At 44.0% G+C, this 15,068-nt stretch overlaps 2 protein-coding genes across 4 annotated transcripts in view; one reads left to right on the plus strand and one right to left on the minus strand.

Annotated features, from left to right (window-relative positions):
• NRG4 (neuregulin 4) overlaps positions 1 to 15,068 on the minus strand; it is a 129,104-nt gene that overhangs the window by 36,065 nt on the left and 77,971 nt on the right. Inside the window, exons 2-3 of one of the 2 annotated variants that reach the window (XM_019504417.1) lie at positions 8,430 to 8,495; positions 1,592 to 1,685 (exon numbers count right to left, since the gene is read on the minus strand). In XM_019504417.1, coding sequence (XP_019359962.1) covers positions 1,592 to 1,685; positions 8,430 to 8,439 — 104 coding nt within the window. In that variant the 5' untranslated portion in view covers positions 8,440 to 8,495. The remainder of the gene's footprint in view (positions 1 to 1,591; positions 1,686 to 8,429; positions 8,496 to 15,068) is intronic. The other variant, XM_019504416.1, reaches the window with a different exon arrangement.
• The window catches only part of TMEM266 (transmembrane protein 266), a 254,377-nt gene that overhangs the window by 32,419 nt on the left and 206,890 nt on the right, over positions 1 to 15,068 (plus strand). The gene's annotated exons all lie outside the window — the stretch shown is intronic.

Raw genomic sequence — 15,068 nt, forward strand, 5'->3', positions numbered from 1 at the left:
GCTGTGTTCCTGAGGTGGGATCTCTGCACCTGCCACAGTAGGCATGAGGGGGGAGGGGTATGGGAACCCCCCCACTCCCCCCATGGTGCACAGCCCTGGCAGATGGGGGGGGGGCAAATCAGGGCAGTCACCCCAGGCCCTGCGCTTTGGGGGCCCCCACAGAGTGGGGCAGAGCAGAGGTGGTGTGGAGTTGGGCGACGTGGCAGCTCCACATCCAGCCGCTCACAACCCCCTTCCCCACCACGGCCGATGTCGCCACTACCAATGGCGGGAGCAGCTTCTTCAGGTCTGGGACCTGCGGAATGAGAGTGGGGATGGGGTCCCACATGGGCTGATTTCCCCGGGGCCCTGCACCCCGCTCGGGTCAGCTCTGGTAACAGGGCAGGGGCATTCTGCTTGGTGCTGGTGCTTGGCTCCTGTTTGTTTCCCTAGTGCTCCCTGCAGGCACTGGAGTGGGCTGCGGGGTGGGAAGCAGCCAGCTTCAGTGCCTGGGGTTTCCCTCCTGTGCCCCACTTGTGCGGGGGATGCCAGGGAACAAACAGCCCAGCAGGGGCTGCACTGCTCACTGCCACATGCAGCACTGGCCAGAACCAGGCACAAGTGTGTATTGCTGAAGAATTCATTGTGTATTGCTGAAGATACACCAGTGTTCCCACCTCCTGCTGAGCCATGGGGGGAGTGTGCAAGGGGTCCCCACACCCTTCCCATCCTCCCTCACCCCACAAATGCCCCCCCCCACACACACACCAGTGTTGCCTGCACTGACTGCAGGAGCAGACAGTGTGTTCCAGAGCCAAACACTCGCGCCCCACAAACCACACAATCCTGCAACATAACTTATGCCCCGCCGCACACAGCTGCAGCTCCTCACAAACTCCCCCCACACCCCACCATACACACTCACACCCCCACCATAAATACCCCCACACCCTACCATACATGCACATACACACACCCAGCCACACCCCCACACACAATATACAAGACTAATAATTTATTTTTGAGTTATTATGCAATTAACTCTATATACAGTACACAAACACAAATCATGACACAAATATTTTTTGTAATAAAATTAGAATATGTTATAGTAGATGTCTGACTTTTAGCGTATGATTTGGTTTTTTCTGGTTCTAAGATGGCAACTCCCCCCTCCCAAAAGGAAAATTTCTGGGGAGGAAGGGGAGGGACTTCCAGTGGCAAAGTTCAGGGGTTAGGCTGGGACTTCCAGTCCCAAGGTGGTGACCAGGGGCAGGGCTCCTGTCAAGGGGCAGGGCAACCCATGCAGCCCTCGACAGCTCACCAAACCTTGTTAAGCAGCCCTCCACCCAAAATAATTGCCTGGCCCTGCACTAAATGGCTATTTTCCCTAAGTTTTTTAAAACGTTGCTTTCTGTGAGTCTGCTCAAGGTATTAAACAAACTGAATATGAATGGCTAAATTTGCAGTCACAAACAATAATCAGTTCTTGACAGTCATAGCTCCATGGTAATTTTTTCTAGAATACTACATTTCTTTTTACAACATTGTTATTAATAAAAATGTGTTCTTTATGGGCAATACCTAAATGCAAAATTTAGATTTCACTTACCTGCAAAAAGGGCTGGATACAGTAGGTACCATATAACAAATCCCACCATTTAAACAAAAAGATCCATAACTGGTGCCACAGAGTTCTTCATGATCTTAAAGAAAACAAAGAGAGATTTGTATGTTCTTCCTTGTATGCATGAGGAAACTCATGAATGAGAAAAAAATATACTACGATGTGTTGGGTTCCCCCCCCCCCGTTAAACTAAAATGTAGAAGATAACTGCTGGAAATACATGAGGACTCAATCTTTTGTAATCATCAGAAATATCTTTGAAATCTCTCATGGCTTTCATATGTGGAGAGTTTATTGACAGAAGAAGGCCTCTGTCAGGTTTGACTTTTAACACTCCAGAGGCTCAAAGCAGCTTTACTACAAGCATAACCAACTAACTGGAGGCGCTAACACAGGTGAATCCACAGATGTGGGTCAGTATGGGAACATAGAAAAGTAGGGCTGGAAGGCATCTCACAAGGTCATTTACTCGAGGCGAGATCATCCCTGACTAAACCATCCCAGTTAAGTTTCTGTGTAACCTACTCTTGAAAACTACCAAGGATGGAGATTCCACAATTTCTCTAGGCAGCCCGTTCCAATGTTTGACCACTCTTGTAAACAGAAAGTTCCTCCAAATTTCCAAATTAAGTTTCCCCTGCTGAAGCCTGAGGCCATTGCTCTTAGTTCCTCCCCTGCGGTCATGGAGAAAAGTCCATCTCCATCCTCTCTGTAATCACTTTTCAGGTATTTAACGACTGTTATCAATCCCAGCCCTTCCCCCTCCCTCCTCTGCCCTGCAACTACCCCAGGCTTATCTTCTTCAGGCTAAATAATCTTAGTTCTTTCAGCCTTTTCTCATTAGTCTTGCCTCCCAGGCACATGGCATTGGGGCTGGGGAGCAGAGCAGTTCCCTGGAGCCGGCAGAACAGTTCCCCAGCGCCAGCCCCAAGTCCCAGCCTCCATCCCTGCCTCACTCTGAGCAGCTAATCATTTTTGTTGCTCTGCACTGGGCTCTTTCCAAACTGTCTGCATCCTTCTTGAAGTGTGAAGCCCGAAACTAGACACAGCACTCCAGGTGAGGCCACAACAGTGCTGAATAGAGCAGAAAAATCACTTCTCTTGATTTGCAAGTAATATTCCTGTTACAACAACCCAGTATGCTGTTGGCGGGGGTTTTAGGCTTATGGTCCACTGTAACCCCCAGGTCCTTCTCTGCAGTACTGCAACCTAGCCAGTGCTTCTCCAGTCTGTATTTCTGCATGCAATTATTCTGTCCCAAGTGCAGGCCTTTGCACTTGTCCTTGTTGAATTTGTCTAATTGATTGTAAACTGTTCCTCCATTTTATCCAGGTTGTCTGGCCCTACATTACCCATCCTCTTAGCTATTAGGGGTGTGTGAAGCACGCACTATTCGATTTGGATTTGGCCCGAATCGGGGACAGTGATTTGATTAATTGATTCAGATCACTGTCCCCAGTTCAATTTGGCCAAATATGAATCTGAAGATTCAATGCTGATTCACAGAATCAGCAATTTGGACATAGACACAGCTTTAAAAGTTTTTTCTACATACCTTGAGGTAGCAGGCATGGCTCATGATCACTGCAATGCTGGGGCTCATGGAGCGTCCCACAGGAGTGCAGGGGGACCCTCCACGTGCTTGGAGGCCAACCCAGAAGTGGACCAGAAGTACTTCTGGGTGTGCCAGGGAGTGCGCTTGGAGGCCTCCCAGTGGCCCCCTAGCTCGGCAATCAGCCGCAGGGGGACCCTGGGTGCCTGCCCAGACCCAAGAGGCACCAGCCACCCAACTAGGGAGGTGCAGGGCCCCCCCTGCGCACTCGCTGGTGGACCGGAAGTGGTTCTGGTCCACTTCTGGGTCTGCTGCTGAGCATGCGGGGGAGCCCCCGTGCTTCTGTGGGACATTCCATGAGCCCCAGCATCACAGCACTCATAAGTCACACCTGCTTCCTAAAGGTATGTAGAAAAAACATTTAAAGCTGTGTTTGCGTCTATCTCCAAATCTCTCTGAATCAATTTGGAGGGTTCCGATTTGATTCAGAGAGATTAAAGGGTCCTCTGATTTGATTTGGAGATTCAGCTACCGAATCGCACCGAATCTCCACGGAATCAAATCAGGGACCAAAGCTTTGCACAGCCCTAATAGCTATGTAGTAGGGCAAGGAAAAGAGGAACAATTTGAGCACTTCTCTATTTTCTAGCTGTAAATGAACCCCCAGGCCTCATGTAGCTGGACAGAATCTGAAGCTGCCTTGCAGATATTCCAAACTGTATTAAGAAAAGCTGGCTCCATCCATCTTTGGCTCCATCCAGTTGACTCCATCCATCTTTTCATACTTAGTTTCATCAGGTAGTACTCTGATGCAGTTGAAGAGCTAGTTCATTAAGTCTTGCTTATGTAGAAAGTACAGTTTCAGATCACTCCAGACCATTATATTTGTGTCTTACAATTTAGTATCCAAAGGAAGTATATTTTGCTGTAGATTTTGTATCAGAACACTCTGGCTAGGGACAGCATTCAAAAAGCCAGAGCCTGAATTGATTCAGTTTTGTAAGTTAGTCTAACCAGCCTAGATTGAACCAATTTGCAAGTGAATAGACATTCAGGAAATGCAGGCACATAACCACAGTGGCTCAGGCCTGAAGCTGGTGGGGTGCGAAAGTGCACCCTTGGCTGCAGGGAAGCTGTGCTGGGGGGTGTAGCCAGGCCTAGTAGTAACCTCAAGTGAACTGGCCAGAGAGGAGATTTAATTCCCCCCTCCCTGTCCCACCGGTATGGACCCTAGTCTGGGTCCACCTGGCACTCCCCTCCCCCTCTCCCCTTGCTGCTCCAGTGACTGCGGGGAGGCCATGGCCAAAGGCTGTCCAGCATGGCCCCCTGAGGCAGAGGGGGCAGTGAGGGGATTTATTCCCCTCCCCCTTTCTCCCCAGGAGACTGCAGCTGCTACCCCAGCCACCTCTGATCACTCCCTGTGTGGAGCGAGCAGCAGGATAAGTCCCTCTTGCCCCCTTCGCCAAATGCCAGAGGAAGGGAGGAAATAATCTCCCTCCCTGCCCCCTCGTCTAAGGGTGCCATGCCAGCTGGACTGTGGTTGCACCCCCACCCCTGCCACTGGAGCGGCAAGAGGGCAGGGACTATGATGGGGGCAGCACCCCCTGCCATGTTTTCCTGGGAGTGCAAGCCTCTTTCTGGCAGGGGGGGTGAGGCAGTCAGAGCTGCTTCAGACTGTGCGGGGCGAGGGGTAGCACTGGGGCTCAGAAGGGTGGCTAGCCCCCCAAGCTCCCTCTAGCACCATTGCCCCTCACCCCACATGGTGTGCAGCAGCTCTGCCCACCCCACTCCCACCCATAATGCAGGCCTCCTACTGGAAAGAGGCTTGTGCTCCTGGGAAACCATGACAGAGTTTGCTGTCCCCTTCAGGGTCCCTCCCCGCTCGCTGCTCCATTGGTAGGGCAGGGGTGCAGACAGAAGCCAGCTGGCATGGCCCTTGTAGGTAAGGAGGCAGGAAGAGGGGTTTCCCCCCTCCCTCCAGTGTCTGGTGGAGGGGGCAGGGAAGAAGCTTATTCCACCTCTTGCCCTATGCAGGGAACAATTGGAGGCAGAGGTGATTGGGGTTGGCGGACCCTGGCTGTGGTCTCTCAGGGACAGAAGGGAAAATAAACCCCCTTCTTGCCTCTGGGGCCATGTCGGCTTGCCTCTGGCCATGCCCCCACCCCTGCCGCTACAGCAGCAAGGGGGAAGTGTCAGGCAGACCCTGGCTCAGATGCTGGTGGGACAAGGAGAGGGAAATTAAACCCCCTCCCTGGCCAGTTCCCTTGAGGCTGCTGCTGGGACTGGCCATGCCCCTGGCTCTGGAACAGCAAGTGGAGAAATGCCTGGCATGGGCTGGTGGGACAAGGGAGGAAGGAGGGAATAAACCTCTTCCATGCTGCCTTTGCTTTAGTGGGGCTGGCATCTGGCCACACACCCACCCCTGCTCCAGCTAGGGAACAGAGAGGTGGGGCCAGCTCTCTGCTTCACTGGAGACAGACGGTATATGATGAGATTATATAGATGTAGATAATGTGTATATACATACACAAGTTTATTTTATAACTCCTTACTTATAAAACTCCAACATTTCCCTTAAAACAGGAATAGAACGGGTTTGTGATATAACACATGATTCTCAAGTTTCTGATATCACTTTAGGTGTTCTTTTCACTGTTATTTCTAGCAGTATCTGAAAATGAGACAGCCGAATTCCTATTGTTTATGTATAGAAAAATCTGACTTAGTGGTTTATACAAAATACAGTATTGTAGAAATGGATGTTGTGATTTACATTTTTCATCTCTACTGTTTTGGAATAAACCAGTGTAGCCCAGTTGTAGCTTCTTTTTACTGTATTCATTCCTGTCATAAATCCAATGTCTATATTTAGTCCATTATTTTTTGTATCCAGTAGGCTGATGAAGTAAAGTCCATAGGCTCGTCATAGATAATACCTTTCACAGACGAGCCTATGAACTTCACTTCATCAATCAACTGGATACAAAAAATCATGGACTAAATATAGACATTGGATTTATGACACATTTGTAACCTGCCTGACATCTGACTTCCCAGGTAAACCCTCCACTTTTTACCAGCTATTCTCATTCTCTTCCCCCATTCTTCCTGTCTCCCATCCTTTGACTACAGCTACATTCATTCCCCCTTTCCTCCCGCCCCCCACCTGTCTCTCACCTACTTACCACCTCAATTTACATTTTAACTGACTGGCTTTCTTGCATAGGTACTGGCCTTTAGCTGCTTTGTCACTCCATCTAGGAAGAGCACCAACTACCTGCAGACACTTCCTCAGCCTGACAAAGGGTGTTTGTGACCGAAAGCTTGCCAAGAAGAATTTTTCAACTATTTGAGTTGGTCTAATAAAAGATTTTGGGTTTACCCAAAGAACCTTAGCTGCCAATGTCCTTAGACCAACATGGCTACAACCTACACTATTAAAAACCCATGCCACTGTCTTTTCTGCAGTCCCTTAAGCCATGTCTCCATTCCATGGCAAAATACCTCAGGAATTCTAGTTTCAGCCTATCTAGAGAGAAGGGGCAAGTTGGAGTGGGGCAAGAAAAGCAGCTCTTCAGAGCTTGCCACTATATTATACATTTTATGAACTAACACTTACAATGATAAGGAAAAATGTTAGTTCTCACTTGTTTAAAGTGTTTGCCAGTAAGCTGAGTCTTTACAGACTATCTTCCTACATCTGACCCAGTCAAATGTTCTGTTATAAACTCATCTGTACTTTTCTCTCATTCCAGTACAGGCAAATAATGATTTCCTCTGCTGTTTATTAAAAGTATCCACAGTGACACTGCAAAATGGCTCACACGTTTTATTTAATACAGTAAATATTAAAATATAAATTCTTACAATTAATATCATAAGCCATGTTCATTTCACTGAGATGGTTTAGACCAAAATCTAACACACAACAATCTTTTCTTTTCCCCTTTACAGGGCAAGATTTTTCCATGAAGTTTACAGCCAAAGATCCAGTGAAATACAAGTACTCCATGAAAATCAGAATGTATTTTAACAGAGCTAGGGACCCAGGTACATTAGTATAAGGGAGGGCGTAGTGTAGCTTGCCACTTTCTTAAGAGATTAGTGTTTTTTAGAGGTGCACAACCAGACCTGCCAGTTCATCTGGTATTGTGCTCTGCTGCCAAAATAAACTTGTCCAACCTGAATCGCTATCTTTTTTTTTTTCTTTATTTGGTTAAATGTGTATATGCAGCAGTTTGTATTTGGTTTCAAAAGACCATACTGTGTTGTCTTATAAGTGAAGTTAATACCTTTTTTAAATCTAAAAATGCAAATTGTATTCTGTGAGAGGCAAATATATGCAACGTTTGAATTTAGTATAACCATAATAGATGGAAAAGATTACTATGCGAGATATATGATGATGGGCAAAACATTCTCAAGATCAATCTAGATTAAAAATCAGTTTAAAAATAGATATTGTCAATACCTTTCCAAATTAATTTTACTGTAGAAATGCTACTGACCTATTAAATTCTACAACGTGTACATTTTTTTAATTTTGATAAAATATTTCACTTGCTGAGAGAAGAAAATGAGGTCAAAAACATTTCTGGAAGGTGATCAAAGAGTCTGTGTTATTGAACCAAGATTAAAGAACACTGAACCATTCCAAGTTAGTGCTCTAAGGAACTCAGTGTCAGAGGTAATTGCAACTTTAAGTTCTGTGTGCACATATTCAGGTCCAATGCATGCAAAACTGCTTTTACATCTTTGTCTGTATCCATTGAAAACTTTGGATCTGAGTGTCCTGTCTTTGAAAAAAGACAAACAACAACTATAAAATCTCTTAGTAGTACCTAGGCCTATCGAACCTTATCCACCGCTGCTGCTTACAACGTTGGTTTATTTGTCTCCAAGTCAAAAACTAAACCATCAAACACTGCCTAAGTTTAATATCCTGTGAACCAAAAATAAAATGATTCAAAATTGTTAGAAGACAGCAAATAAAAAGTTTACTTCATTCTTCTTCATTTATACAAAGCTTTGGGCAATATGCCAGCCAATCCCAATGTTAAAGAGATGCATTAAGATTGGCAATGTAATCCTTTCTTAGGGAAGCTGTAGGTGTTACTAACTGCCAAGTACTTGTCCATTGCCCTGGGTGTGGAGCTGGCTCTCGGGAGCGAGCTTAATAGTCCAATACCAGCAGCTGGAATCAGTGAACTTTAGTGAATTCTAAATATATTTAAACACATATTAATAAAAAATAAACTTACTAGAATTTACCTGTTCGCATATTATTCTGACGACAATTTTTATTCTTGGTCAAAGGCTATTCTTTTAAAACAGCACCTGAAGGGGGAAAATACATTTAACATGTAATTTTTAATCTCTCTTTTTTTTTTTTTGTGCATTCACTAGAATGTGAATTTTCCTGCTTTATACTTCTGGAGTTGAAGGAAATGTGTTTAGTTGTATCTATCTGCTGTTTGACTGTCAGATGAAACAGAAGTTGAGATGAGAATTAAGATTCAAGAAGGTATGAGCCATACCTATGGATGGTGATTTGTTTTATGAGGGATATACATTTTCTTGCTTCAGGACAGAAACAATCACTACCTGACAGAGCTACAAAGAAACTTCTCTTATTGGTTGGTCAGTTCTATAATTGTCTGTTGTAAGGTTTCTTGTTCTTTCTTCAATTTAAAGCACTCGGTATGGCCACTACTACACAGGATCTTAGTTCATTGGCTGCTCTGGTATTGAACTTCATATTTCCAAAGTTTCCCTTTTCTCAGTCTATTTTAATTCACATACTGTACTGTTTAGTAAACCTTTGAAAAAAACCAGAACATTTAGAATTGAAGTGTGGCTTACAGCACCATTTGAGAGGAATATGGAGAAATACTACCTCAAAGTGTGAGAAACAATGCCATCAGAGAAAGTTATTTTATATGTTCACATTTAAAGGGATTACAGTGTTGCATCATCCATCTGAAAGACTTCTTTTCCCTTCTGTTAAAAGATTTTTTTTCCATTTAAATAGCAAACCAAGGTATTTGTAAACATTAAAAGAAATGCCTAATACTGAATCTTTAGCAGGACAAAGCAAATTTATGTAAATTCCTGTTTCAAAAGACAAAATGGGTTTGTACTTACTGTATAAATGTAAGCAGATAAACCTGTTTTTCACAGGAACTTAACCCACTTCTTTACTCCTTCTTTAAGCCTCCCGTCCATGAAAGAGAAATCTGAAATGGCAACTCCCTATAATGCAGAGGTGTAATAGCAAGGTCTCCACCCAAGGGCAGTCCTCCTCTTGGGCTGTCTCACACATGCATGCAACTTTATCTTCATTAAGAGAAAATGCAGTAGCATCTGGGACCCTACAACCAAAGCAAACCAATCCAAACCCTAATTATGACTTACCTCAGAACCAAAATCTGAAAATGTTATATGAAAAAAGAAAAGATCTTGAATAGGTATACATCTACCAGTAGCCAAGATTTGTGTTGTATTCTAGCTGCTAGAAAGCTGAAGAATTATATAATTGCATCATGCAGTGTGGGGGAGGTTGAGACAACAGTGCCCACAGAAGCCAAGTATGGGCCCGGGTAAACACTCTTTTGTATTCATGAGACTGCTCACATGTTCACCACCAATCCTAGAAAACAGGTACTGTAGATGGTATTTGGCACATTACTAAGAAGGGTCCAAATTGCAATACAAAAAGAATGCTCTGTAATGAAAGATCTGATTTAAAGTAAATTTTAAGCAACGTAGGAAATGTTATTCCTAATTTTTACCTCAGTAAATTGAATCTAAAATCTTCTCTTTAAAATGTCCCACACTACCATTAAATACTTAAAAGCCCTAATCACACTAAATTTAAACAAGATATGTGACTTAAACTTTAAACTAATTCCTTTCCAAAATTTGATAATGGACCATCACTAGTGTGGATACCTTATTTAAATGTTTAAAGGAATCACCTGTCTAATTACTTGAACCCATTCTAAACATTCCTGTTGTTGGCTTACTAATACTGTATATTTGTTCCTAACATATAAAACAAAAATGCTTTGCTTAATACCTGTCAAACTTACTTTCTCCAGTCCTCTAGGTCAGTGGTTTTCAACCTATTCTCATTTGTGGACCCTTTTGGAAAGTTGGAATGGAGGTGCAGACCCTTTTGAATGGTAAGTGTGGGTATTCACATACTCTTGATTAATCATAGTCATCTTTTGTGGAGCCCTTATACATAGTCTGTGGACCTCAAAGGGCAGGGGGTCTGCTGACCACAAGTTGAAAACCACTGCTCTAGATTTCAACTCATGGTGATTTTTAAAAACATCCTGTATGTAATCCAACTCTGTTATTGCAGGGAGGGGAGCTCTTCACAATCAAATCAACTCTATGTGCCAATACAACATCTGAAGAGCTTGCCTAACTCTCCATTGCCTGACTCCTGTGCAATAGTTATGTCTATGCAAAGTAGGGGTGATATTTTACCATTAGAATTAATCAAGAGTTCTCATTTGGTCATCTTTTTACACTCAGTTCAAACAAGTGTAAATGACTTCAGAATAAATCCTTCAAACCTCTATTTTTTTCACCATTTAACATTGGGGGGGAAGGAGGGAAGCCCCTCATCTTTGATTTGAGTACAAGCTGAGGACTAGTAGAGGCAGGATGCTGCTGCAGCTCCAACTCCAGCCCTAACCTGGGGTCAGAGGTGGAGCACAGCCACTGTCTGTGCCCACCCCCTGCCTCTCACAGCCTCTGCCCCCAGGATCCCCGTCTCCTCCCTCCACAACTGCTTACCCTCCATGGCTCCAGCTGCCATCCTGCTTGGGCCCATGGCACAGAAAACATGGTTGACCTGGTCCCAGCCCAACCATGGCTGCATTCTTCAGCTTTTCAACAGCCAGAATACAACACAAATCTTGACAGCTGCTAAATGTATGTATGTTCAAGATCTTTTTTTTAATTCTTATATAATAATGGTCTTTGTCTGTCTGTCTGTAATGCTTTTGGAGCACTGTGGTTAGTGAAACAACCAATCAGAGTGTGGAGTGTCACCGTGACGGCAGGGACGGAGCAGGTGCTGGCCCCACCCCACCTCCCTGCTCTTCGGAGATGGTGGAGTGCTGCCATGATGGAGGGGATGGAGTGGGAGGACGAGCCTTGCATGCAGGCCTTGCCCCCTGCTCCAACTCCATCCCCACCATCATGGTAGTGCTCTGCTGCCTCCAAGGAGCAAGGCCAGGGGGAGGAGGGAGTGAGGCCAGCGGCGCTGGAGGGGAACAAGAGGATGGTGGGGCAAGCTTTCCCCACCCCCCCGCTCCTGGGAGGCAGTGGCAGCACGGGTTGGTGGGTGGCAGCACTCCGTCCCCACCCACCCACCCCACACCGCCATCATTCTTGATGGGCAATTCGCTAGTATATATATAACCATTTAGGAGGTAAGTCATAGTTAGGGTTCGGTGGTAGTGGTGGCAGGAGCTCCCATCCTGGTTCCAGCTCTGCTGCTGGGTTTGGAGCTTCAACTGCTGCAGTCAGGCCTGGCAGGGCCTCTGGGGGGAGTAGCCTCTGGAGTAGCCTCTGGAGTTGCAGAGGGTAAACTCTGGGGGGATATCTGGCAGTGGGGTACAAGCTTAGGGGAAGGCAGGAGGGAGAGGGGGAAAGTGATAGCAGGAACAGGTGCTTAGGAGGGGCAGAAACTGTAGGGCAGGAGACCAGCTTGGGTGGACAGGCACTGGTGGGGGAGGCAAGCAGCAAAGGAGCAAATGGTGGGAGGAGGACAAGGGGCAAAGAGCAGGGGTCAGGCCACTTGATACTCACCCCCCTCTCCCGTTGCCTACCTCTAGTGTTGCTTGCCCTGCTGCAGCAGTGGGGGAGATTAATTTAAGATTATGCTCCAATAATTAGATTCTATACATGGAGAATTATAACAAATTTATAAATTTTCCATGTATAGAATCTAATTATTGGGGGGGGTCATCTTAAATTCAAACTCATCTTGAATTTGCGTAAATAAGGTGATCATTTTTCTTGTCTCTCTCATTTTTCACTGGTGCCAAATACAATATTTTGTAAATCTTCAGTACATTAGTTATATAAATGGAACGTCACCTAGAAGCTTTCAGTTAGTTTGCTTTTTTATGACATTACTTTGATCTGACCCATTAAAGCACAGGACATCTCTGGTGTAATGCTATTGAAATTAATCAGGCTAAATCAGGGCTTGATTTTACTCAGATATGGTTTGGCTTCTGTCTCCAGTTTCTTTGTTAAAACAAGCAGGTACTATATCCCATGTTTTGGAATTGATCGAAACCATTTTTAATTAGATTAGAAATTAGGTTCTCTTTGACTTCATCTGGGATCTAAAGGTCTGAACAATTAGATCCACTCTTGATATATTAATTTTGCCACTGGCTAGCAAACTTTTTGTTTTTTATTTATCATTTGTAGTGTGATAGTAAGGGCCATGATAATAGTGTGGTTAAGGTGTCTCACTATAACTTCAGAGGCATGAGTCAGAGCCTGGTTCTGGAATAGTCCCAAAGGCTTATTGTAGTTGATCCAGATGTAAATTGATATCTGGTCATTTTGGGTGTGAAGTCAAAGGTTGCCAGATGTGAATGTAAACCATAGCACTCCCCTGTATGCAGCTGTCTGTGGAAGCTAGCATTCTTTAATCCCACTAGGCACAGCTGGGCCATAGTTGACTGATCAACTCTGGAACATAAATGAGACCAGTGTTGGATGAATGCCCCCGCCCACTGTACTGATACTCTGTAAACACACATAACTAAGTGGTCCAAAATGATCCAGAAACTGGTATGCACTAGGCATACTCCTAAGCTATTTGCAAATATTTCACTGATGCCTATTATAGTCAAGCAATCTGGCAAGTCGTACTCGGTCATTTTCTGAAAGTGGAACCACTGTGATCCACAGGTACAGAGAAAGAGTTTAGAAATAATAGGAGCTACATTTGGGTGAAAAAAGGAAAGGGACAGAGCAGTGCAACGATTAGAATGGTCGGTGATAAGGACAAGAGGCAAGAATTTTTGTGGGTGATATTGTGCATTGGACCAACTGCATGATTGGGATAAATTTAGACAAGTTATCAGGTATTACAATACCCTTCCTTGGTCTCAGGGTCTCCAAGAGAGAAGCAGAATATATTCCAAGATGTTACCAAGTTTATTGCATTAAGGCTGCAGATTTTCTCACCCTGTTGGAAATTTTGCAAATTGCAGACTGTTGTGTAGAGATTTAGAGAGAGTTTAAAGAATATTATGGGACTTGTTTGTTCCCTAGCTATAGGGACTTGCACAGCCAAGAACGTTTGGGCAGCATTACATAGAGTGAGAAGTGTAAATCCTCCTATAAAACAGCCTTAAGGCTAGAGAGTGCATGCATGTGCACGTGTATGTGCATGTGTAACTACTTTGCATTTAATGTATTATAATAACAAGTACTTAAACTTAGTAAGAATACTGAAAGGTGTTATCTTTCAAAGGGTGCATCTACACTTGATCCTTAATACGCAGTAGCCTAATAACACTGTGTAGTAGCGTGCTGGGCAAAAACCATGCTAAAACGTTACTGTGCAGTAGCATTAGGCTACTGTGCAGTAAGTGGCACAAAAAAAACCTGTGCACTGGCACTACTGCACAGCAAGTATAGTTTGCAGTAACTTCATTAAGCAAGTACTAAACTAAATGCACAGTAACTTCATTAAGTAAGTACTAAACTAAATGGGTATTAATGAATGTGTAGACTCATCTAGTGAGTTGTTGATAAATTCATAACTGTTTTGATGGCAATAAGCAAACAGTTACTTAGTCATATATATATAGTAAAATATGGAATATATGTGTTATCTAAATATATAAAATGAAGTTTATGTCTGTATGTATGTTCACTTATAACTCGAGAATGGCTGGTCCCATCTACTCGAAACTTTCCAAAATCACTGCATACCACCTAAGGAAAATTATAGGTTGATTATTTTTCACTCAACTCTTTTGGGGCTTCCATTGCCTAGGATTACTTCATTTCTCAGATAATAGACCGGTACCATTCCATTTTGGATGCAGTGAATTCAGTTCAGTTGTCATTATTATTTTGACGCTTGCCTTTTTTTCATTCCACATTAAATATGTTGTATTATGTTCTTTAAAGATAGTACAATATATTTAGGTCAAAAATACTGTGTAAGTTCCTTGAAAATAAACAAACACTGGAACTACAAAAATAACCTGGGTGAAGAATGAGTACTTCTGCTAGTAAAACATCAATATTTTCTTTCAGAGAATTAATTTTTATATATCAAAGCCCTGAAAAGAGTAAATTTGGGTCTGTACTACATCAGGAAGATAAACTGAGATACAGGAAGGGGAAAGAAATACTATATCCGATATTAGTATTTGGCTTCTCCCAATCTGGTATATCTGCACACAAATCAGATATATACAGCACAAATGACCAGCATACAGGTCTAACTACTTGCACGTGAAATAGCATTTTAGGTAAGTAGCTGTCATAACTGCTTGAACAGACAAAACCTTGTAAATAATATAATTAAGTAATTAACTTAAACATCTTGGAATCATAGTTTCATAGTTGGTAGGGTTGGAAGGGACCTGAGCAGATCATCAAGTCCGACTCCCTGCCATGGCAGGAAGAGTACTGAGGTCAGATGACACCAGCAAGGTGTACATCCAGCCTCCTCTTAAAGACCCCCAGGGTAGGAGCCAGCACCATTTCCCTTGGAAGTTGGTTCCAGATCCTAGCCGCCCTGACCGTGAAGTAGCGCCTCCTGATGTCTAGTCTGAATCTACCCTCTGCCAGCTTGTGACCATTATTTCTAGTCACTCCTGGTAGTGCTCGGGGAAACAGGGACTCCCC

This window comes from Gavialis gangeticus, unplaced genomic scaffold (assembly GCF_001723915.1).
Source record: "Gavialis gangeticus isolate Ggan-Ray unplaced genomic scaffold, GavGan_comp1, whole genome shotgun sequence".
NCBI classification, from domain to species: Eukaryota; Metazoa; Chordata; order Crocodylia; family Gavialidae; genus Gavialis; species Gavialis gangeticus.